Raw genomic sequence first — 25,334 nt, 5'->3', positions numbered from 1 at the left:
ATGCTGATCTGTGTTTTGTTTTTCCCGCTTTCTGAACAGGAACAAATAATCAGTCTTGTCAATCAAATCTGTGGAAAAGTATCTGGTAAAAATGGCAGCATTGAGAACTGTATCAGCAAGCCTACACCAAAAAGAGGACCTCGTAAGAGAGCGACAGTGGACGTGCCATCATCCAGGCTTTCATCCTCCAGTTCATCCAAAAGTGCTTCAAGTTAATCCCGAAGATGCCAACACTCTCATTTTGTCAATTTATATATATTTTTTGTAATTATTATACCATAGTTTGGAGTACTTGCTGTAGAATACAAGCTGTCTTTGCACTAGCTCTAAAGAAGATTTTCTTCTGATTTTAGAGAACTAATTTTGTTTTAGCATTAAACTGTTGAAAAAAAATTTTTTTTTGTACTCTAGGATAGATAGATACAGCAGTCTGATTTTTTTGAACTGCCGTATGTTCACTGTTTTAAAACCGGCAAGGGGCTGATAAAATATTAATTTGTATTGTCCCTATGGCTGAAAGAATAAAAAGCCTTTTTGGTAACTGTGAAAAAAGGCTTTTAACCCATTTTTTGAATAGGTTAAAGTTTGATGTGTTTTATAATTTGTTCTCCAGTCATGTGAGCAGATTTTTCTAGAGAGAAAAGGGATAGGAGACAAAAACTTGAAAGAAATTGCTTTACTTTGGCTGTCTTTTATTCTGTCACAGCAAGATGAGTTTTGTAATTTTTTAAATTGGAGAATATACACTTTCTTTGGGAGGTTATGGCAGCTGAAGATGGACTTTGTTTCCTAACTGTAGGCAAAAGGAGGAGATTTGGAGTATGTTCTCTTTTACCAGCACATCACTATGCATCTGTTTTGAGGGGGAAAAATAAAAACTTAAAAAAAAAAAAAAAAAAAAAAAAAGAAAGAAAAGAAAAAAAAGAAAAAAAAAAAAAGGAGGAAAAAAGACTGCCTGCCTTGAGGAGTTACGTGAGGGAAAACTGTGCCTGATTTCATTAGGAAATCCATTCTGTTATTTTTTGGTGCTGTTGGCTACTTTATCAAAAACCCTTCAATAGCATCCTTTAAAAAAAAATAAAGAAAAAAAGAAAAAAAGTGATTGAAGCCATAAGTGCTTCTTTTGTCATAGACGTGCAATCTTTCTAACATTCCATTTCCATTCCACTGCTGTTTTTCACACCTTTACACAGTCAAGCATTAATTTTTGTTTTGAATTTGTTTCATTATATGATCACATTTAGAGCCACTAGCAAGTCTGCATATTTCTTTTGAATGTGAAAATGCATTTGCTTTCATCTTGTCTATTTTTTCTCTTCATGTTGTAACAAAAAAAAAATCACACCTTTTGTACATATGCCTGTAAATTTTTTTAAATACTTGAGCCTTTTCTTGGGGTGGGGGGAGGGATGGCAAAGAGACAAGATGAAGAAAAGCCTTACGTTTCACTTTCTTCATCGGTTGGATTGGATGCTTACAGGGTTTTTCTTGTAACATTTATAAGTGCTGCTTACATCACTGAACAACAACAAAAAATAATAATGGAGTAGCTGTTGCCCTTTTCTGGTTGTGTGTACAGTATGTGTGGAATAAAAAAGGGAAAATGTTTTCACAAACTGTTTTGTTTCGTAATTGAATTCAACAATACCGTAGCTACCCATATTGCACTGAGCTTGCCAGTGGTGACTGTCAGGAAAGTCCTATAATACAATTTGTTGGTTGTTGTTGCAGAAGACTGAACTGTTTTGGAATATTTAACAATACATAAACAGAGTCAAGTGTTTTCAAATGTGGTTGTCTGGTTTTTATGGCCTTGCTGTGTACTTTTCCCTCTTGACAGTAAACTTCTGACTATGGCTTACAGTTTGACATTTAATTTATTAGCGCTGCTCTGCTCTCTTTCCTTGTAAGGAAAGACTTCATGTTGTTTATTGCCAGTTTTTTGTTTACTTTCCAGGTTTGTACTACAAGGTTTAATAAAAAAAACAAAACTTTTTTGGACATTTGTCTGTCTTCTGGAAAGCAAGAGAGTAAAGGAAGCTCCTTCAAGATAAATTCCTTTCAACTTTCTTTCAAGCTGCCTTGTCGAATAGTAAATCTCTATTTGTAGGCAAGGAGCCTCCAGCCTTCATTTCCCAGACAGGGGTCAGCACGTGCACACTGTCAGCTAACAGGAGAATCCTTAACCAAAGTGGCCACCGCCCAGCTGGCAAGCAGCAAGGAGATACCTTGTTCCCAGCCACTGGCTTTGTCAGGGCAGATCGTTGGAGGGGATCTACATCCCAGCTCATCCTTTTACTTACGCTGCTTCTGATAACATTTCCTTCCCTCAGTGCAGAAGAGCAGGAGCCAGGAGCATTCTCAAAGGAGAGGAGATCCCTGAAAACAGAGCATGAGACTTGACAAGCAATAGGTGTTAGACATGGTCAGACTTCAAGTTCAGAGAGAAAAGTGACTGCAGAAAAAATGGGAATGAGATGATGCCTATAGGTCCTGAGGTTTCTAAAATACCTGCACTTAATTAATTCTGGCTTATCTCCCTAGTGTAGCAAAATAGATGTTACCATGGAAAAACACGTTACACTGGTGCTTCTAATAACCATTTTTTTTTTTTTTCCTGAGTTAGGCTCCTGTTCACTTGTCATAGATAAAATACCTGGGTAATCAAGTAAAAGACATGGTTGGGATAGAAATTCTTTATTTTATCTCGAAAGAGGAGTTAAGTACACAAAGCTAAGATACCTGCTCCACAAGGAGTGCAACATTTCCATATGCATCTCTCCTCCTCCTCACGTTATTTTTTCCTTAACACCTATAACTAAGTTGGTCCTGAATAAGAAGTGTGAGAACAGTAGACATTGCTGCGTTAGTAGACAAAGGCAGGAGGCAGACAGTAGGTAGTAAAGAGTAGAAAATAACTTTTCCTTTTGGTTTGGATCCTAAATCTTCAGTTGCAGCAGCTGAAAACATGCAAAGAACAATTTGGGTTCAATATTACACATCAACTCTTAAGTACTTCCAATCAGCCATTTAAAGGTTAGTGGTCAAAGTTTCTACCTTTCCCCTTAAATTTTCTTATACATAGTATATACAACAGTTTTACTGCTCCCCTGAGCCCCAAGACTACTGTTAAAGTGTGTGTGCTTTAGGCATAATTTTTTCTTTAAAAACCAACCTCCACCTGACTGGCAATTTTGTAAAAAGGCAGTATTACTAAGTAAAAAGATCTGGCTGTTATGCTTGGTTAGCAGATTGTTACACAGGCAAGCTCTTCATTCATGTGTTCATTCATTCAGAAGTCATTCTTAAAGGATATGATTTTTAAGATTCAAATAGTTTGAGAGTCACTTTCATCACTGCCATCCGAGGCACCCTTTCTCTCAGTTACAGCAGCAAGGGCAGTGTCCACTTGAACCTCCTCTTCGTCAGACTGAACAACGGGGGACTCTCCTTCGCTCGCATCCTGGCTGGCAGAGTCGGTGCAGGTCGAGGACAGAGAACAGAGTTTCTGCCGTAACTCGGACTGGCTTGGCACCTGGAGACTGATCTCATTCACGTAGCTGCTGGAGTCAGGTCCTGAGAGTTGGGAAAACAACAACATCAGCAACAGTCAAGCTCTGGCTCAGCAAGGGGGTTGAGAAGTCAATGCATTAATACCAGCTCAGCACTGGTTAGGGAGTCACTTTCAGGTTGTTTTCCTTCTGTTGCAAGACACCAAGAAGAAAATCCCCCAATATACTCAGTGTAACAGAAGTACGAAAACTGGAAATTTAAAACCAAACAACTAGGAAGGAGGCAGTAACAGCCATTACCAGTTTTGACTAAAAATGAAGATGCAAAATCAAAACAAATTCAATTCAGCATGAAAGCAATCCTTTGGTAGAGCTATACCAAAGCTCAAGTGCACACGAGTGGGATTTTAAGACTGCTTCCTCCCTATCCTGTGCAAAAAAGACTCATAACCAAGTTCAGTGTAACAGCGTTTTCTTGCAGTTTGAGAGTTCAGGTTTCAAAATTAGATCCTCTTCCCCGGACAGTTCCTAACAGCAAAAAAGTTAAAAGGAGAAAACATCCAAACTACATGATCTGCCAAAGAAAGCCCTTTTTTCCTTCTCTCCTTTACCTAACAACTGTTTCTCCATGATCAGAGCATCCAACGTCAGCTGGTGAGTAACTTCAGTGAGAAAATTCTCTTAAATTTTTAAGTTTTTCAGGAGGGTCTGATGGGTATGAGCTACACCTTATCACTGCTCAGACTGTTTGCAGAGCAATTCAAACCACATTGTCTATGCCTGCTCCTCAAATACCTGACTTACATTTTAACACTATAAATTTTAGAGAGCCTGCCTCGTGGTGTACACCAGCATGCATTAAATCAATTTACACAACACACAGAGGAGTTTTCAGGAGTGATAGAGCGAACCCAGTTTTGCAGTTTAACTTACTGTCATGAAATGTTGCAAAACCAATGTCCAAAAGTTGGCAATGTTTATAGCAAGGTAAATTTGGAAACATTTCAGTGTCTTGAGCTGATTCTCATTTTTTACCAGTTACTTTAATAACTTACCTGTATTTTGTGGTGTTTGGCTCAATTGTGAAACAAACCTTGCCCTGATAACCCAGTTCTCCACTGACAGCAAAATGAAGAGTTACCTCTAAGCCATCTCATTTTTCTGAGAATGAAGGCTATTGCATATCTGGTTTGATACTAGGATGCCAGGTTCTTAAAGCAATTTCAAAAATTCCTTAATCAGAGGGAAATAAAATGTCTGGAACCACCAGATCAAGATTCCTGAGACTTACACTGCAGTAAGGTTGCAGTGCTGGAACATTGTTACAGCACAGGTACATTATATTGCAGTGTATGACCACATACAGACATTGTACGTATATGCCGTAATATTTAGATTAAAATTTACATTAAAAATGTAGGGTTTTTTCCAAAAGCTAATGCATTTACCTACTTAGTTAAAAAAGTGGTTACCACACTTCCTTAAATAATCCAACTGAGACTGTTTGCTGTTAAGACACAAAGCTTCATAGTACAACATCTGCCAAACAGCCAGCAAGGGGAAAACAGTTCTAGATTCTGCAATTGCTGGCAAGCTCAAATGATCATCAGCTTTAATAATGCACAAAGTGGATGCCTATCCAAAACCACCCATCTCAATTCAGTTTTTGCAATGAAACACAAAACCCTAAACCTTTAGTAGTCAAGTGTGCCTTGAGCGTTTACCACAAGTAACATTTTTTTCATGTTCACAGCAGGTGTTAATCACTTTCACATAGGGAGTACTGTAAGTACTTCCATAAAAAATATTTCAATCTATTTTCAGAAGAAATCAAAAGGACCTTTAAAGGAGCTTCATCATCTCCCACAAGAAAAATCGTTTCAGCTCTTTTGAGAAAAGGCATTTTAGCACTTAAGTTTTTAATTAGGAATACACTTCCATGGCAGAAAGATCCAGTACTGAGACACTAATTCTCAGTGTATATGTAAACTGCTGGGTTGAACCTTGTCTCTCAGTATCTCTCACTGAAGATCTTGCATTATACAACTGGTCCAAGTTTGACAAGCAACATTCTGGACAAATTCTAAGCATCAGCATTAAAAATAAAAGCCTAATTACTGCAAGCATGCTGTTGACGTTTGTCAAAATGTCCTCTATTAACTCTACATTGGATAAATGCCCCTCAAGCCAGTATGTAACACATCACCTACCCAGGTTGTGATGAAATACAGCAGGGAACAGCAGTAAGAAAAATTAGATTGTCTAGAAATATCACATAGTTTTGCAGCAACTCCTTTGTACGGCAACTAAATGTTAATGTTTTGAGAAGCACTAATGAAGAACATTCAATCTGCATCAAGTGTGGTGTTTTATGAGATAACAGCACCCATTACAAATGAGAGCAGTTCTGGTGGTTTATCACTGTCTCTGAGCAGGCTGTCACTACAAGTACCATACCCAGCATGGGAGACAGCACATTATTGTCTTCGCTTCCTGAGTTTAAAAAGACGTCCAGTGCTTCCTGGTCAGACATGTCCATTAGGTCCATCTGCTCCAGCATGTCCACATTCACCTCCATGGAAGACATACTTCCAATGGGTTCTGCAGGAGAAACAGCGCAATGAGGTTATTACCCACCAAGGCTCCAGAGGCTGCTGTAATTGTCTGCATCAGCAACAATTAGACTTAGGCGTGGAAGGAGCCCACCCACAGGAGCTGCTCAGCAGCAACCTCAGCCCAAATCCAAGAGTACTCTGTGCAATCTTTGTTGTGAAACTAACATCCATTACTGCTTTTGTAAACCAAAACATTTTTAGCAGCAGTATTTATAGCAATAACCTTCTCAGAAATAAGCTGAGATGGGACTCGGATGCAAAGATTGAAACTTTCTATTTCGGAACTCTCCTTTTCAATTTTCTCAAGCAAAAGTCTTTTTAGAGAAAAACAAACACATTTAAGCACACAGTCACTAAATGTCAATATACAAGGGATGTAAAAATTCAGAAACCAGGATTAATGTTAACAGAAAGCAGCTGTTCTTCTCTCACTTAATCTAAGAAATTACTGTAAAACCCAGGCTCATGCCCAGTATCTTCTCTCAGCATGGGTATTTCACATTATTAATTACTCAAGCAAATTACTTATTACTCTCAATACAGTACTGACAACTTGCAAGGGAAGTAAATACTTGGATGAGCAGCTTCTTCCTTGAACAGTAAAACATGCAAACAGGAAACAAGTTCAGGGCCACTCATATTTAAGTCCAGCTGCTGCATAATATCAAATTATTACAATGAACAGTTCACTTGTTCTTCTAAATTTAACAATTACATTATTGAAAGCCTTCATAGGTGAAGTGAGATGAAATTCTGTAATTTGACTGGGGGATTTATTTTTTCAAATATGCTACAGTCCTGCAGTTTTACATGTACTGAAGGTCCAAATTTTTCGTTAAAAGAGTTTCTTTGGTACACTTGGGTTCCACATTATCCTAAAAAGCTGACGTTCCAAATGTTAGGCAGCCTAACACTCTAACAGAGCTGCATATCCAGTACCAGCCCATGACAATGTCCACTTTTAGTCTAGAAAACAGAATATTACAGAAAGCAGGAGACTCAAACTCAGTTCCTGCCCTGACTGTGGATTTAGATTTACATATCCCACCTCTCCTCAGCCACCCATGCAGAGCATCTTGCAGATGAGTATTTATAGCACTCATGCAGAGAAATGGAAACCTTGGATTGTATTCCGTGCTCTGACATTACAAATGATAGCAGAACTGCACTTGGAGCAGGGACAGAATATCTACATTTTTTCCTGCCACACGAATGCATAATTTCCCACTAACTTCCTTACTGGTCCAACAATCCCTGTATTTTGGCCTAACAGATGGAAACCTCCCACACAGAATTCCCTGTAACGTCTGGCATTCTTGTGCTCTAACCAGTCCAGAGATGCCAGGCTTGTGCCATTTTATAATAAGGAGAGCACTTCATGTGACCTCCTGTGTCCTGATCACACCCAGTGGGAATAGCTGCCACCTGGGAAGTGCTTGGAAATGCTACATTGAGCTTTCCTCTGCGCTTTGCAAAGTTTTCTGAGGCATCCTCTTGCCAAATGACAACTGCAGGCTTTGGAACTCCAGTGGTCAAAGCAGCTGCCTCCATCCATATTTTTACATAGATGCACTCCAGCTGCAGGGAAAAATGCTCTTCCAGATGTAGTTCAGTGCTCTGCAATTCCTCAGACAAGGAGCAGAGCCTGATTGGTACTGTAAGGTATCCAGTACCCCTGGGAGACAAAGTTTGTTTAAAAAGGCTTATCTGAAGTTCCAGTTCTACTGAGGAAGAACTTGGGACAGTTTTGCTGTGCTTCCTCTGTAAGCACTGCTGGCTCTGCCTGCTCAACAATGCTCTCCAAGCTGGGGATTTGTACAAAAGGTATTTTACAACTTGCCTCTCCTCTCTGCTATCTGCAAGTATCCTGTGGAAAGGTATTGCTCCATGTCCTGCTGGAAGGCTTCTTCAAAGAACTTCTGGCGCTCCTTTAGCTTCATCTGCTGGGTGTGCTCCATGTCCAAAACTTTCTGTGCATGTTCAGCATCAAGTTCAGCTGAGCATAAAACAAACAGACAAATCAAATATTGCAGGTATATCCCCTCCACTCTCAGCACTTAAAACCTACAGAACCAGTTCAATAAATTCTGACAGACTGTTACTACAGGCTGTTAACACAGCCTGTAATAAAAGGAGGTCTCTGTGCTTTGCAACTGTATTTTAAACCAGGATAGGAAAACCACATTAGGCAGCACAACCTTCACATTAAAGTGATGTCATATCTATTTATCTTGAGGCAAGATGCAAATTTCATGAGCTGTATAAACAGGAACATCTGAGAGCACTGTCCATCAACAACTGAGACTTCAGAATTCTGCCAAAAACACTCAGGTAATGATGCTTCTGCAGTCATATGCACCCAATGCACACAAAAGCAACACTCTTCATTTGAACACTGCTGCACATTTCCACCACAATGCAAGTGGCAAGATATATATGTATGTACTTCCATGTACATACATATAAATGCACATACATAACACGTGTGTACACACACGTCTGCCTAAGATTCTGGCTTTGCCAGCCTCCAGATAGGATGGAAAAATTCCTTGAAGAATCCTACATGTAGGTGCAGCAAAGGAAATGTTAGACAGAATTAGCAAATGTTAGAGTATCACAAGATGAACTCCTTCCCCTCTGTTTTGCTCTACACTGGACAGAGGAGAAATGAACTGTGCTGTTTATTGCAGAATAACACCTTCTAGAATAAAAAGATGTAACTGCTATTGCAGTACTGACTGCAGCCAGATTGTTAAAATATACTTCAGAAAAATCGCTTTCTAGGAGGAATATATAACCTGGAACCCTTTTCCCAGAGTTCTCTGTTCACTTTTCTGGTCTCATGAGCACTCTGCTTTACAATAAAAAAGGAATTTTCCAGCTGAGCTACTGATGGAAGGGACGGGGGTGGCGAGAAGGGCTGCTGGTCTGTTCCGTTCTGCCCATTAGGGAAAGCTCCAACAAATACCACTGGGTGAAAAATATCCAAGTTTTCAGACGCCAGACAGACACAGCTGGAATATGGCATCCACATGGATAAATGCTAAAGAAGCATAAGGTTTTCTAGGACAAGCATAGTGTCAGTCTTTCAGGAAAAATGTTATGTTAATGATATTCTACAACATGGACATTCATTAAAAGCATTTACTATTATGGAGATTAATGCACAAATGCAGAACATGTTTTATTAAACCAGGCAAAACATCAGAGAGCAGTTAATTCACTGTTGCCTGCATCAAGGTCACAGATCATACACAGAAGCAACTGAACTGTGCTAGATGCCAAAAAAAGCCACGAAACTGGACTGACACACCAGACACTCATTAAAACATCAGTAAATAAGCAGAAATCTCTTCCTTACAGGAGATTTCAGAAGTAAAACATCGGTGTATAAAAAGGAAAGATTCTTCCCCGAAGGCAACATGTCTTTATTATCAATTACACTGTGGTGTACAATGACTCTGTGTCCCCTGGAGCAACTCCTTCACCACAGTCCTGGATGATGAGCAATTACTAATAACATTGTCTATGATGCAGAAATGCTATTCAATTGTAATAATAAAAGCCAGCAGCTCTCACTGACGATGGGAATTTTCTGTCTCTCTCATAATATATTCTGACGGTTTTGCACTGTAGATTGGTAATTTGGGATATTTTTAACCCCAAAACAGAGATGGCATCTGAGTGACATGAGACTGATACAACCTCTTTCTTGACATTGAGCTCTTTGTTCTTAACTTTTGCCTAAAATGTCCTGTAAACCGTTGAAATTGTAACTGGCCAGAGCTGAATGGCAACAGCTGCCTGCTGTGCTGGCATGTTCCACAGGAAACTGTAAATATGTGACCTGAGGAGCTGTCATGGACTTGTTCTCCAGAGTTAGACAGAGAGTTAACATCTAGAACCTTGCTGCACAATTTCACACCCTGCCAGGTGTAATAAGAGGTACTTGCAAAACCAAAGCAAAACCAAACTGCTGCATTTAGGTTTCTGTTTGTTGTCAGAAATGCTAAGGAAGGGAGGTGAAGCCAACAGTCAAGCATGAAACCAAAGAAAACAGGTGTATTGTTTCTTTCACAGAGCTATTCAAAATTACATTTTCCCTAAGCCAAGTGCAGTTTATAAAGCACTGAATAGAGACAGAACCAAAGTTTTTCCAAGAAAGAAAAAAGATATGCCATCATACACTGCTGATAAGAATTCCTCCCAGGATGCAAACTGAAACTTGGCACACCTAAAATACTACTGTATGTTTCCCTTCACCCTAAAATTGTACTTTTCAATTAGCAGTGGCACCTATTTCTCTATCACACTGCCGTGCACAGAAAACAAACAAACAAAAAAGACTACACAGAAAATGCTAGTGCATAATTAGATGTGGACATACCGGAGTCGCCACAATAACCCAAATAAAAGATGACTAATTCCCCACCAGCAATGACTTTTAAGACAACAGACACTAAAAGTAGGCAATTTTTTTCTAAAAGAATGAACACTTGAGGGCTGAGGCACCACGTCCAGGAGCAGCCCCATGGCTCACCCTGTTCGCCACAGGGCACGACCCACAGCCTGACTCCCCTGCCCCATATCTTCAGTGTTTGACCCAGACACCAGGAGAATCCATACTGCAAAGAACAAATGACAATAGATGGTAACTACACACCTCAAGTGTAGAGGACACCACTTCCTGATACCACTCCTAGGCCTGGCTGACACTTCCTACAAATTAAAACTGCCACAGTACCTGAGGTTTCTATCCAGCCAACAAAGTGACTATTTTATGCTTTAATCGAAAACGTTTTTTACAGCAGATTTCCCAAATAAGTTGAAAGAATGACTGAAAAAGAAATTTTTAAAAAATATCAGAACTGAACACACTGACTGTTTACATGGCTAGCACATCCCTTAGACCCAAAATGAAAGATGGCAAGTTGTTGCAATTGATGTCTTTTAGGTGCTTTCATACACAACCAGGTTACTTCCCTTCAATTAATTTATTATGTTACTTTATATCTCATGTGAAGTAGAACCCATAAATGCATCTGGACTAAAGAGAGAAAGACACCGAGAACACAAAAAAATGCCCCTTTTCCCTCCCTCTACAGTTCATTTGCTTTTTGCAGACTCATCCAACCAGACCATAAAATGCATGCACACATTTTTTTCAGGTGTTTTGCTTTTGCTACAGATATCAAAGTTTCAAGCAGCCCTTCACTGAACTCACTGCTGGTTTTTGATGTTCCTCCTGTGCTGGGAGAGCTTGAAACTGGACACAGCCTGAAGACACACTGGGTAGAGGATACCCTCCCCTTGAACTCCTGGCCACATTCCCGTTCATACGGCCCAGGGTGCTGTGCCCTTCCCTGCTGCCAGATGTGCTGCAGGCTGGCACCCGGCTTGCTGCCCACCGGACCCCCAGGGCTTTTCCATGGAGCCGGGGTCATCTCCAAACTCGGTGCCAGAGCCCTCCATCTCCTCCTCCAGGACAGGGCTGCGGCTTCTTGTCCTAGCCCCAAGGCAGGGAATGACCCACAAAGCACCACCCTCCCAGCCAGGCTGTCACTGCCTTGCTGCCCATCCATCCACACTGTAACATCATCACCTGGCTGCGGGAACACCGTGTGAGATTGTCAAAACCTACCAGTAGGACGGCTACTACCCACTGAACAACCAAAATCCTTCAAAAATCAGAAGAATAAAATCATAAAAGCAGACAATGGAAGGCAGACAGCCAAGCAGCTTTTCAAGCGCATTATGACTTAGCAACTTTTACTGCAAACTGCCTCATTACAGACCTTTTCAACTAAAAATATCAAAGCAAGTCAAGACACCGGGGAGTGCTTCAAACAATGCAGTTTTCCTCAAAAATGTTTAAATTATTCTTGATAGAATTTGGAATGCACGTTGATACTATAAGGGAGGATGTGCAGAGCACTCTTGCACCATAGTTTGCTGACAGGTGGGGAGAGCGTGTTGGCAAAACTCGGGGGGAAAAAAGTAAAATAAGTGATCTAGGCGCACATAGTCTTTCTTCCACAGAAGAACGAAAGGAAAACAAGTGAAAACTACAAGTCCTAGGTGTTTTCAAACTCTTATTTAACAGTCACTTTACAAAGCAATTTGTTTTTACTAAAGATATATTAAAATAATTGCAATCAAAAAAATTAAGTCTTGATTCACCAGAACGCGAAGTCAGGATTTCACTGCTCCAAATGAGATTTACTGTCTGCCAACTCTCACAAGCCTGCACTTTGATGAAGAAATGTTTTACTAAAATTAAGATTATCCAAAAAATCAGTCATTAAAAATGACTGTACGTACTCCTTGATGATATCTAACTAGGGTTTTTATAGATTGCATCAGAATATGAAAATTCCAAGTAGCCCACAATCTAGTCAAGAAGAAAAGCAGAGGTTTTACCAGTGCAGAGAGATTATTTTTAACATTTCCCAGCACATAGTTTCAACAAGTTGGCTGACCATAAAAATTCTCTTCAAACAAAAACAAAAAACCAAACCAAACCAAAAGGCTTACTTGAAATCCTTTGAATACAAAGTATAAGTTTAAATAAATATCAGACCAAACCACAGAAAATAGGTGCCTGTCTATGCCAGGATTCCAGCTACTAATGCAGCACCTGGAGGAAGAGGCAGCTTCCGACCAATGTGACAGGAAACAGCTTGGGAAAAGATTTCCACAGAGCTCCAAAATTTATCTGGGTACCAGGAAATCATCATAGTTAAGAGACGCTAAAAATATGCTCCAACAAAGAGCAAATGCGCAAATTGGGTTCTAAAAATGTAAATATATCGAAGATTTTTAAAAAAAAAAAAAAATCACATTTGTGATTAAAAATACACCAGGCTGAGGGGACTGCTCTGCAAGGTAGCCCATAGCATCATAATGGATTGTCATTTTAGAACTAGATTTGCTATAGCTCAGAAACAGCAAAAATGCTTTTTGCCCCGTTCATTTGTCACTAAATTTCCCAAAACCTGACTGCATTTGTCTATTTGCAATTTTTTTAAAAAAAAATAAGAGCAGATACATTTTTATGCCTGCAAATGTGGTAAGCAGAAATGACTTTAGAATTGTTTTAATTCTTTTTAACTACAGTCAAAATCACCACAGATATACTGTTCTACAGCAGATTAAGGGTGAGGTTTTTCCACACTTACTTCATGTCATGCAAAGCATGGAAATGTTACAGCAAAAGCTTTGGAGGGGGATTCTCTCCTTCAGGCACATGCCCAACTACTCCTGGCTTAACAAACCTGCAATCCACCACCTCCCATTTTTCTGGTTCAATGTCCTTTATGGTCACTGGTGTTCAATGACAATATGTGTCTTTCTAGAAGACAGAATTCAGCACCGTGACTTTGGTGGGATGTGAGTACCACAAGCCATCCTCAGCTTACAAAAGCACAGGCTCTGTTAGCAAGAGGGCCTTCCACCTCCCTTTAATTAGATTTATCCTTTAGTCAGATTCCTACCCAACTGAAAGAGAAGAAAAAGTGACTTGAAAGGGAAGAAGGATAACATTAAGATGAACCTCCTTAGCGCAGTCACATGTACCTTCAGTACATTTAAGTTTATTTATGAGGACGATCTGGCTTTAAAATTCACACACGGTTGAGAAATTCTACTATTATAGAAATGGTACCTGAAAACAGCTCAAATGATTCAGCACAATTCTGTCATGAAATGCAGTATTTAATGCATATGTTCTCCAATTACTGTTTTTTCAGCCTTACCTCAAAAATACTAATTTTCAAATGGAAAAACTAATTGATAGCAAATCTAAACCCAAAGTACTTAAAATACAAACCACAGCACTGCAGAATTCTATCCATGTTTCCAAAGGTCCATGAAACTGTCCCAAATAAGATTAATAACACCCCATTGTCCGAGTACAGATTGATCCATCGAACAATTTAATGACTATTTTCCATTCCAAAAAGATAACCACTCTTGCTTTGGAATTAGAAGGTTTTCAGAGACAGGCAAGTAGCTTCTGCTACCACAAGAATAGTGCCAGCCTTAACCTCTGTGCAGCTGTGAGCTATTTGCCTTCTAGATCAAATTATGTGCATGTGCAGACACGTAAATTAATGATGAGATACTGTTCTGCTGTCACAACACGCTGTGCACAGGTTGGAAACACGGGTTCCACGACATGGCAAATCAGCTGGCAGGTATCAGCTTTTACTTGTCCTTAAGAATAACACCCAACTCCAAACTCCTGCTGCAGTGGAACTACTCCTCGCCCAAACTGTAACCATTTCAGACACACAGAACTGTTCAGTGCTGAACTAAATCTTGCCTCAAAATTCAAAGCAAAACAATTTTTGCCTTCTTTCCTAATAACTAAAACAAAAAAAGGGTTTCACTCCATAAACAGCTTTCAGAATAAACAGCTTTATGTCTGAACATGCAATTTCTACCTCCCTCTTCAGAGCAAGGTGTAGATCCTGTCAAACAGTCCTAGAGGCCTTCAGAGCCAAAATGAACGAGCTCAAGATTTATAGTCTCACTACAGTTCAGTCTAACCTCATCCACTTTACACTGACAGTGAAATGTTTTAGATCTGAGGAGGGATTTTTGCTTTTTGGAAGACATACTTTAATACAAGTCTTAGGTTAACACGGCCAATAACTGCTAAATCAGAACAGGAAACAAAACTGAACTAAACAAAACAAAAAAAGGAAAAAGGAAAAATCTACCTTTTACAAGACAATCACATAACTAGTTGAAAGAGAAATTGATTTTTTTGACATGCTTGGTAAAGCTTTCTATATTTATTATGTAGACTTTATTTGGTAACAGATCACAGAAACATCACAGAATCACAGAATGAATTGAGGTGGAAGGGACCTCAGACATTATCTTGTTCCAACCCTCTGCCATGACCTTCCACTAGACCAGATTACTCAGAGCTCCATCCAACCTGACCTTGAACGCTTCCAAGGAACAGCCATTTGCAACTTCCCTGGGAAACCTGTTCCAGTGTCTCACCACCCCTGCAGTAAAGAATTTTTCCCTTAGATCAAATCTAAACCTACTCTCTTTCAGTTGGAATCCACTGCCCCTTGTTCTGTCATTACAACATGCTCTTGTAAAAAGCCATTCCTCATCTTTCTCACCTCGTCTTTCCTGTAGGCTCCCTCCGGGTACTGGAAGGCCACAATTAGGTCATCCCAAAGGCCTTTTCTTTTCCAAGCTGAACAACCCCAATTCTATCTATCCTTCCTAGTAGGGGAGGTGCTCCATCCCTCTAATCTTGGTGGCCTCCCCTGGACTTGGAAATCACTTCCTTTCTATTTTAAGCTAATTAACAGATGAGCATATCTACAAACTAAAACTAAATATTCAATAGTCCGAACTGCAGAACTACCAGTGAAATAACACTCCCACAGGTAGAAGAACCCTTTTTGTTTATGCGAAAAATTCACATGTAGAAATATTTTTAAAAGACCCTAAGCCAATCATTGTATCAGTAGCATACACAACATACTTGAAATATTTATTTCTTGACAACTCAGTCTATTTCCTATGCAATTTCTGTCAGAAGAATTTCTCCAATGCAAGAAAAAAAAATGGTATTCATTCATGCAATTAATGATAAGCTTGTTTCTTAGAAAAAGAATCACTAGATTACAAATCTAGTCCAGTTCTACACTGTTTGGTTAATGTCCCAAATGAATCACACTACAGATTTTCTTTAGATATCCTAGTGATGAGCAAACACTTTTGTCTGATATCATTAGTGAAACAATATCTGAAATAGCATTCCCTCTAACAAACCCACATCCATGAACATCCAAACACGAGAGGACTGATTTACTAACAGCTGAGATGTGTTACCAGCTGAGGAATTTTAAATTACATGCAGTCCTCCATATTCATTATGCACAGAGTATAAGTTATGACAGACCAGATTATTTTAAAAATGAATATTTATTCTAAAGTCAAAGCAAAGATGCCATCATTCTTTTTTAAAAAAGGAAAACGTACCAGTGCTATTTGCTAGTAAAGCCGATTTGCAACATTAGCAATGGCATGTCTTTTCCATACATTTATAATACTGTAAGACAGATCTCTGCAAGCTACGTTACAACAGTCTCTTATAAAAGTGTTTTTCAATTAATGGGTTGCTTTTAAATTCAATTGGACAGTAACAATTATATACGCACAATAAAAGGAAGACAACCAAAACAAAAAATGTACTATATTTCAAATAGAACAATCTGGCTGCACATAAAGCTATATTTTCAGAATATATGACTATATTTTCACAGTTAAAATGCCTCATTTTCTGCTATGGAAAGGCATTATATAGCAAAAAACAGGGCATCTGACACAAAGTGAAGAAATATACACGGCGTGATTTTTCCACTGAACCTTTTTATCTTTAAAATTAAAATGTGAAAAACAGTTTAGTTAGCACATGGGCTGTGATTCAGAGGTAAGGCAATATTCAGCGTGTTAGCTCTAAAGAAAGGACATTGAGTTTTAAATTTTTAATGAAACCTTTTAAGCTTTCTCCCATGCATCTAGTTTTCATATACTCACACCCATTTCACTTGCTTCTTCATTTTTTACAGAATATTAAATGGTCTAGAGCTCAGAAATAACAAAAAAAGCAGCCCTGGCAGAACTTCCAACTTGCAAAATATTAGCTGTCATTAAATAGGTCAATTAAAAGAATAAAATTCTCTCAATAAACTCGAAGAATATTTGAGATAAATCTTTTGAAGTGGAAAAAAAAAGTCTTGAAAGATGATCTGTTCCCACTGGCTTGCTGACTTATTTCTGTGCCATCTTCCAAACTTTTCAAACTTGCAACACTGAAGGTAGACTAAAGAACATCTTTATCTACAGTGTCAGAGCCCTTCCGTATTTTTACTGCCATTTCAGAACAGTTTCTGCAACTTTGACATATCTGTCTGCTTTCTAAAGGATTTAAGGACAAACCCTGAGGAGCAAACCATATAACATGGGCACATGGGAAGAAAACCAAAACCCTTCCTTCTTCACAGTCTGTAAACCAGGACAGGAAAGTGTATGGCTGGCTTTATTTTCTTCTTTTGTTCAACCCTGAGGAATGGCTCACACTCTAAATCTCACAGGATTTCAGGTAGTAGCCAACATTTGCTACTAATAAGGGAAGCCATCAGGTCTCAACATACAGTAGTTTTCAAATTTTTCCTCTGACACGCGCGTTTTACCCTGCTTTGTCTTTAAAGACAACCAGACTAAACCAGTGCATCAATGCTGGCAAAGTCAAGGCAGACCACCAGTCAACCAAACAAAAAACTTCATTTTTTGGTACTAGATCAAACCGGCACTGCCATACTGAGGAGGCATTGGTGGCCAGGAACAAAAACAATTCTTCTAGACCCAACAGTTCCAAAACAGAAACCCTTCTGGGGGCGTGTGTTTGACTGTTTCTGTGGAGGATCAGCCACCATCTCTCCTCCTGAAGCTGGCACAGAACTGACATCAGGTGTAAAACCAACAGCCACCATATTGCCAGGTCCGGCTAAAGCTGCAACAGCAACCATGTTCACCCAAAACTGTTTTTGCTGTTTAGTTGTTAATTCATCAATGGCAGCACTAGGCATGAATTAACAGTGTAATTTTAAACCTGTGCTTATTCTGGTTTAGCTTGTAGTAACACATAAATTGATTATAAAATTTGCTACTCAACTCAAACTGATTTCAACAATGACACAATTAATATTTTAAGTACTGGAGTAGGCTGGTTTAAAGGTAGTACAAAAACTGGCAGATCATTTATCACATGTGCCATATCTAAGATCTTAACATAATTAGGTTAATAGACTATTTTAAATAAATAATTTAATACATATAAATTAACAGACTAATGGAAATAATTACAGTAATTTATTAGTGATTTATTAATATATGTATTACTGAATACATCTAGAAAAGTTCCACTGGTTAACATAACTAACCAGGTCATCTGTATCCTCAAAGAAAGAGTACAATTAACAGCTAAGACTTCTGTCGTATTTGATGTTCAGTTTTACACCTGCTTTTCATTGGGAGGAATTGTTAGCACTAAAACAGGACAAAAATTCCTAGGTCTCTCAGTGGCCTAACCCAACACCTCAATGAATATATGCAACAAAATGAGAGAAATCCATGCAGCAAGGGAGAGGGTGGAGCAGATGGGAGATGTTACTGATGCTTCAGTGGAGCATCAAACACGAGAAACATGAAGGAGATAGAAAGGAAGAGAAATGAGGATAGGGCAGAGGGAGATGGGAAGGGTAACTGACAGGTTTCCCAAAAGTGATAACAAATGAGATATGACCCTTCATCCTGGATTTCTCCAGCCTGGTAGAGATTAAATGAGTTGTAGAGAGATAAACAATACTAACTGGGAGGAAGAAATTTAAAATAGAGACAGAGAAGGCTTTGCCTTATTGAAACCAAACACCACAAACAAAAAGCCAGTACAATAAAATTTGCCCTACTAAAGCTACTCTGACAGACAAAATCCCAAGAGGCTGCAGGAACAATTGCGTTTGAGTGAGGAAGCGCATCCTGCTTTGCGACCATCAGTGACAAAACCCTATGCCTACAGTGAAAAGGACCTGACAGATGACACTTAGGATACAGTATCTTATGTGAGCAAACAAAGAAAATCCACCTAAAGGATGCACAGACATCAAAGTGACAGTGAGGAGTGAATAAAAAGCAGAAATTCAGGAAGCTGATAAAAGCACTTACAAGGGGGAAGGGAAAAAAGAAGGGTGTTGACTGAAGAGGGAAGCCAGTGTAATTAGGACTGTGAAACCTGTAAAATAACACTTCCTGCAAGATTATTCTTTTCAATACACACAGCTGTATGAAATCTCTCTCTCAGCCTTTCCTCCCCTCACCCTCTTTTTTTCCAGCACAGGGATGCTACACAAGTCTTCAACGTCTCCTGCCACACCTTGGGACAACAAACACTGGTTTGTGCCTGTGCAGCAATACAGTATAAAACGAGGAATCAATTTCCCCTACATCTGTATCAATCAACTTCTGCCATTTGTAAGCCACTTAAAACATTCACCTTTAGGCCAGCTAAAAATACAGAACACTTAATTTATAATATTTTCCTTAACTCTTGAATATGTATAAGGCCTTACTAACCTAATTTTTGATTTTGTTCTTCAGAGTAATTTAGTACTAATTAGTCACAAGTACTTTAAACCTCACAAAATGCATGCACGTTTCCTCCACAGGGCAAACAGGCAGCTGATCTCTGAAAAAAATTTCAAAACTCTCACTCTCTTTCTCTAAAGAGCACCTATCTACTAGGTATCATTCTCTATAGCAACAAAAATCCCACACTGTATCTCTACAACAGACATAGCCACCCATACCTGGACCAATTCAAAGAGCCCCTACTGCATAGTGACTCTAAAATAGAAGTGGAAATGGTAATTTTTGAAGCATTAGGATAAGCTATAAGCAGAAGTTTACTTATCCTACTCAGTGTCCAATTTTTCCTCTTTCACATCTAAGCTTGAATAATGGGCTGCTTGAAATCTGAACATCAACTAATTTTAGAGGAGGGTATCATTAGAACACAATATGACCTTTATTAAATATGAATTATTTGTTCACAACACATTTGGCATGACAGTGGGAAAACATTGCCTTCAGGCCACCATTATATCTGCCCTGTTTCCTTCTCTTTCTTCCTGTCATCCTACATCTGCTTTGTCAGCCCCAACAGTGTCCAACTTCCACGGCAAAAGGGATTTGCTGCCTCCTTTTAGAGCAACCAAAAGTATTTTTATTCGTTACTATTGCAGGAAAAAAACCACAATTTTTAAGACCTAAGCTTTCAACGGCTTTAGGCAGAATATTTCTCATCTCTTCACTGCTGCTGTAGATTACAACAGATGACACCTCCTTTGATTTCACTGGCTTCATGCAGGGAAAATTTTGTTCACAGTCATGAAGACCAAAATTTATTTTTTAAGTAAAAAATAAAGTTTAATGGAAGTGGGTTACAGACAAAGAGGGTCTAAACATTTGATGCCCAGAGACTTTGGAATGCCTTTTAAAACACAAATGAAACAGGCAAAGGGGGATAAACCAAAAGAATTTGAAGAAAAAAAAAACTCCTCTCAAGACTAACACTGAAACCAATCTAATCCTGGGCCTTGGGTAACAACAAAACCAGTAGAACATGACAAACAAAGACTGTGAGGTCTTCCACGAGCAGGGACAAACACACCAGGGACAGCATCTGGCAAATATCTCAATATCAGTTCCTAAACATACTTGAAATTATAAACAAAGCTTGGGATGGGGGTGGGAATTAACCAAGAACATTCCTGTTCTGTTGGAACACATTTTCTCTCTAGGATGGAATGAATGCTATACCAAGGTGTTCAGCAAGCACTGAACTTCAACCTATTGTTGTTCTCTTATACACTATTAAATCAGTTTCTAACAGTGACTATCCAAGGCTAATGAGAACATGCATAAGGAATCAAAGTAACATCATTATTATAATTTCATGCTCTATAAAACTGTAGATATTTGGTTAAAAAGCCTCCTATTTTGAAAAATCCTTGCTGATATTATTCATTCTAAATTATTTTTCATCTGTGCCTTATGTATTAAACAAGTTCCCTTGACAATACATGTGTTTCCATGTACATCAAACAGCTGCTGCATAAGAGACAGACCTAATCATAACAAGCCTAAAATCTTGGTCAAGAAGAAAGAAAACAAAGCACTGACACTTGATAATACATCGATGTATTTTTGAAATAAGACTGGTAAATACAGAATCACAGAATTGTTAAAGTCCTCGAGTGCCATATCCACATTGTTGAGTGCTTCCAGGGATACATCTACAAATATGTGGAGGATGACTCAACCACTTCCCTAGGCAGTCTGTTCCAGTGCTTGACAACCCTTTCCACAAAGAAACTTCTCCTAACACCCAATTTCAACCTCCCCCGGTACAACTTGAGGCCATTTCCTTTTCTCTTGTCACTTTTTACCTGGCGGTAGAAACTGACTCCCACCCCACCACAACCTCCTTTCAAGGCAGTTGTGGGGAGCAATAATGTCCCCTCAACCCTCCTTTTCTCCAGGCTAAATACATATGCATAGCCAATACAATAGCCAATATATTACAAATAATTTCATATATGAACATATGAAGTATTAAAGGGCTGTAATAAATTGCATTCTGATGAAAAAGCTTGCCAGGTAGCAAACTTCTACTATTCAAAATAGATCAGACATTATATACTTGCACACTGCTATTATAATCCACTTTAAAAAGTGAAAACAGTAATCACATCAGCAGCTATTAAAGTCTGATGGCCTGCTTTTCCTAACACCTGTCTAATGCTTTCTAAACAGCAAACTGAATGAGGATACTCAGCCTAGAGAAAAAAACATAACAAAACAGACTGGAAGAGATTTTATTTTATAAGCATGTATAGCATGTATATAGAAAATAAAACAAGAACTGTTATTCTTAAACCCACAAGTTAAAATGAAGAACATAAATTTACAGTGAGGTAGCCTATAATAATATAGGTCATATCTGATGATACATATTTGTAAAGACCCCATTTCAAAGTCTCATTTACATTCCACATTAACTTCTGCTTTAAATATTCTTTAGACATTCTAAACAGTCAACCATATTTCACCCTTCACCTTTATTAACCTATCGGAACAGACCTGACAGATTTGAGAGGAAGGCAGCAGACAACTAGTTAAATCAGCAGTACTGGAAGCATAATGTGCACCCACTGAGTCACCAAGGTTATATAAACTGACACAGCAAATTAATACCACTGCTTCCCTGCCTCCCAAAATACAAACCACTCAGCTACTCAGCCATTACAAATTATATCTGTGTTTCAGTGCTAGGAGAACAGTCAGAGCCCAGAAACTGAGCTACCTGCTCATTCAAGAAGAGATCTGGAGGACAGATCCAAGGTGTGTCGAGCACAATGACGTGCCACTGGCACCTGCACTGCCCCTCCTTCACCCAGCTGAGGATGAATGTAGAAGTCCGCAGATCGCTCCAGGATATTTGTGGAGTGATGAAAGTCCTGTAGGAAATCGGCTCTCAGGTGCTTCACAGACTGGATTGCAGTCTAAGTGGTAACAGGGCAAAAGAACACTACGAAATAGCTCAACTATGAAATATGGAAGCACTATGATTGGAAGTACTCTCAAAAATACTTCCCTAGGTACATGAACCTTTTGACTCGCAGAATTTAACAGTGTCTGTATGAACTTGGAGCCTCCTGAAGTGTAAGACTCTTAAGAGAAACAAAATACTTGTTCAATATAGCCTTAAAAAAGTCGTAGCACAAAGAATTCTTAAAATAGAAGCTTGCAAAGTGCATTATATTGTCAGAGCAAATCTGTCTCCGTCCTGCCGGAGATGCTGGTGCGGTGATCCGCATGTAACTCCACCTATCTTTTAAGGCAAAAACTGTCCCAGTACCACTGCTTGTGGGCTTTAATGCAAAGTTCTGGCAATCATCCAGGACTCCAGAAGGGAGAGAATACAGATTTTCAAATTTTCTTTTTAGGTCATGACATAAGAGATCATACTGATGGCCCCTAATGCTTCATTTACAAATGCAAAGGGAAGTCAGCAACCTGCACTTTAAGAAAAAAGGAAGGCGTTTCTAAAAAAAGCGCTACATTGCACAGAAACTTCATGCTTACACGAATTATCTAACACTTTCAACAGAGTTCAGTAAAACATAAACCAGAAAATATCATGTAGAATTGAAATACATCATGTGGAATTGAAAAACAAGGGTGAAGCAGCATATTTTTGTCCATGGTAAATAGGCAATCCTAACAAACAGTGATGTTTTTAAATGGAAGTTTTAAGAGAAATTAAGAAAAGCCCAAACATTTTAATAAAATTTTATCCCATCCCCTATGCTTAGAACATGAAAAGGTATGCATGTTCATCACTGAAATGACCAGACTAAATTTGAGATCAGCTCACTTCTAACATTAGTAAGTGGTATCTGGAGCTTATATCTTCTGTGAAGAAATCCCAATTGTTTTGGTCCTTGAGATGTGGTTAAGTCTTCAGACAATCATAAAATCAAAAAACCTTCCCCACACTTTTCTCAGACTTGCCCTTTTAAGCAAAGTTAATGGTTCCATATAATTTCTTGGCTTTATACAGAACTCTTTACAGAAGCCTTTGCCAGCAAGACAGATGCCATATTGCCTTCCATATCAAAATAGCAACTAAGAATGATAAGTGAGGACATCACTGGAACATGGATCCAATTAGCAGAATATGGCAAAATTGACATTTATATAACAAAGTTTCAGGTTAGTCATCAATGACTAAATTTATACCACGGAGCTATTAATTCTCACCCTCTGTAGACAGAGGAGCAGCAGATTACAAGAATCAGAAAACCAACAGATTTTTTTGCCCAACAGACTTCAGTAAAATCACAGAATGGTTGCGGTTGGAAGGGACCTCTGGAGATCATCCGGTCCAACCCCTTGCCAAGGTGGGGTCGCCTAAAGCAGGTGACACAGGCACGCATCCAGGTGGTTTTGGAATGTCTCCAGAGAGGGAGACTCCACAGCCTTCCTGGGCAGCCTGTTCCAGAGCTCTGCCACCCTCAGTGTAAACAAGTTCTTCCTCATGTTGAGGTAGAACTTCTTGTTTTTCGGTTTATGGCCCTTGTTCCTCATCCTGTCGCTGGGCACCACTCAAAGGGATCTGGCATCATCCTCTTGGCACCTTTGAGATATTTACATGCACTAATGAGATCCCCTCTCAGTCTTGTCTTCTCCTGACTAAACAGGCCCAGCTCCCTCAGCCTCTCCTCCCAAGAGATGCTCCAGACCTCTCATTATCTTTGTGACCTTTCCAGGAGTTGCTTGTCTTTCTTGTACTGAGGAGCCCAGACTGGACACGGCACTCCAGATGTGCTGTTCAAAACTCCTGTGTTCCTCTTCCCCAGCAAAACTTGACGGCTATGGTAGGGCAGAAAATAACTGATGCCAGACAAAATTAAAAAATGAGCAGTCTCAATATAGGCAGACAGTATTTTCACACTTGGGATTTAAGAAAGCCTCTTTGCTAAATTAATAGTAGAACAGTTTACACAATTAACAATTAGCCAGAGGCATACTAATTACTACAAAACAACCTCCCCAGTTCCCCACAGTCCAAAGCCCTTTCCGGAGTTTTTCTTTTTCCTGATGCTAACTCCTGCAATATGTTTACATGTAAAAGTCTCCATATCCCCTGTTCTGTCAAGCAAGCCAGGTTCTCCTAACAGCTTAAGAAATAAGCTCTCTGCTTCTAACTCAATTGTTTCTCTAACACCTCATTTGCAGCTGTCTGCTGGCAATCTCATGATTGATCCATCCCTGGATGTTACTTACCCTGTTCACAGTTGAATTAATCCTAATAGTTCATTTCTCAAAAGAGACTTCATAACTGAGATTGTTTTCCTCCTAAATCATTCTCACTCAATAACCTGTCATTTGCCAAACTTTTTGGTTTGCCATTTATTATTTTTGTCTGTGCTAGATAAAACCTTTTCTGTCTCCTCTTCCGTTCTAGAGTTAGTTCACAACTCTTTCACCTACCAAATTAGTTTTCACTCCATGGATGTTATTAAACTGAATAATCACTAATACACAGGAGAAAACTTCATTGGTACAAAAGCACCCTGAGCTCTACACTGGGACAGATCATGAGAGAGACAGAAGTACCTCTGCCAGACTTTCTCCCACCCTGCAACTAGTGGACATTCTCATACCCATTATGGCTTCCCAAATGCGCTGAAAATCAAGGACTTGGCTTTCTATTCTGTCAGCTTTCCTAGAGCTTTGCATTGGAAACACACTCAGTTGTAATTAGAACAAGATACTAAATGACTGGCAGCACAACCCTCTAAATATGTACCAAGCAAAAAAGATACCTATGTCATCCAAACCTATAATGTGGAAAGATTAATTCTTCCAGTCACAGAGTTTTGTGGAGGCAGAAGCTGAAGCCACAGGTCCCTCTTGAGGACCCTGCTCTCCATAAAGAGACAGAAACTACACTGCACCCGAGGGTAACCACATGGACAATGGCCCTCTTTAAAATAAAGGTAAATCTTTAAAACAAAGGCTCAGGACATTGTGTCAGCAAAACTGC

General features: G+C 39.2%; 2 protein-coding genes across 4 annotated transcripts in view; one reads left to right on the top strand and one right to left on the bottom strand.

Annotated features, from left to right (window-relative positions):
• JARID2 (jumonji and AT-rich interaction domain containing 2) overlaps window positions 1–1,616 on the top strand; it is a 210,759-nt gene extending 209,143 nt beyond the window's left edge. For all 3 annotated transcript variants that reach the window (XM_040079569.1, XM_058422368.1, XM_040079561.2), the window contains exon 18: window positions 40–1,616. In XM_040079569.1, the coding sequence (XP_039935503.1) occupies window positions 40–216 (177 nt within the window). In that variant the 3' untranslated portion in view covers window positions 217–1,616. The remainder of the gene's footprint in view (window positions 1–39) is intronic.
• Window positions 1,617–2,681: 1,065 nt separating this feature from the next.
• DTNBP1 (dystrobrevin binding protein 1) overlaps window positions 2,682–25,334 on the bottom strand; it is a 63,946-nt gene continuing 41,293 nt past the window's right edge. Inside the window, exons 8-10 of the mRNA XM_040079578.2 lie at window positions 7,968–8,123; window positions 5,970–6,113; window positions 2,682–3,576 (exon numbers count right to left, since the gene is read on the bottom strand). Coding sequence (XP_039935512.1) covers window positions 3,329–3,576; window positions 5,970–6,113; window positions 7,968–8,123 — 548 coding nt within the window. The 3' untranslated portion in view covers window positions 2,682–3,328. The remainder of the gene's footprint in view (window positions 3,577–5,969; window positions 6,114–7,967; window positions 8,124–25,334) is intronic.

This window comes from Hirundo rustica, chromosome 1 (genome assembly GCF_015227805.2).
Source record: "Hirundo rustica isolate bHirRus1 chromosome 1, bHirRus1.pri.v3, whole genome shotgun sequence".
Lineage (NCBI taxonomy): Eukaryota > Metazoa > Chordata > Aves > Passeriformes > Hirundinidae > Hirundo > Hirundo rustica.
This window is presented reverse-complemented; position numbering and strand designations above follow the sequence as displayed.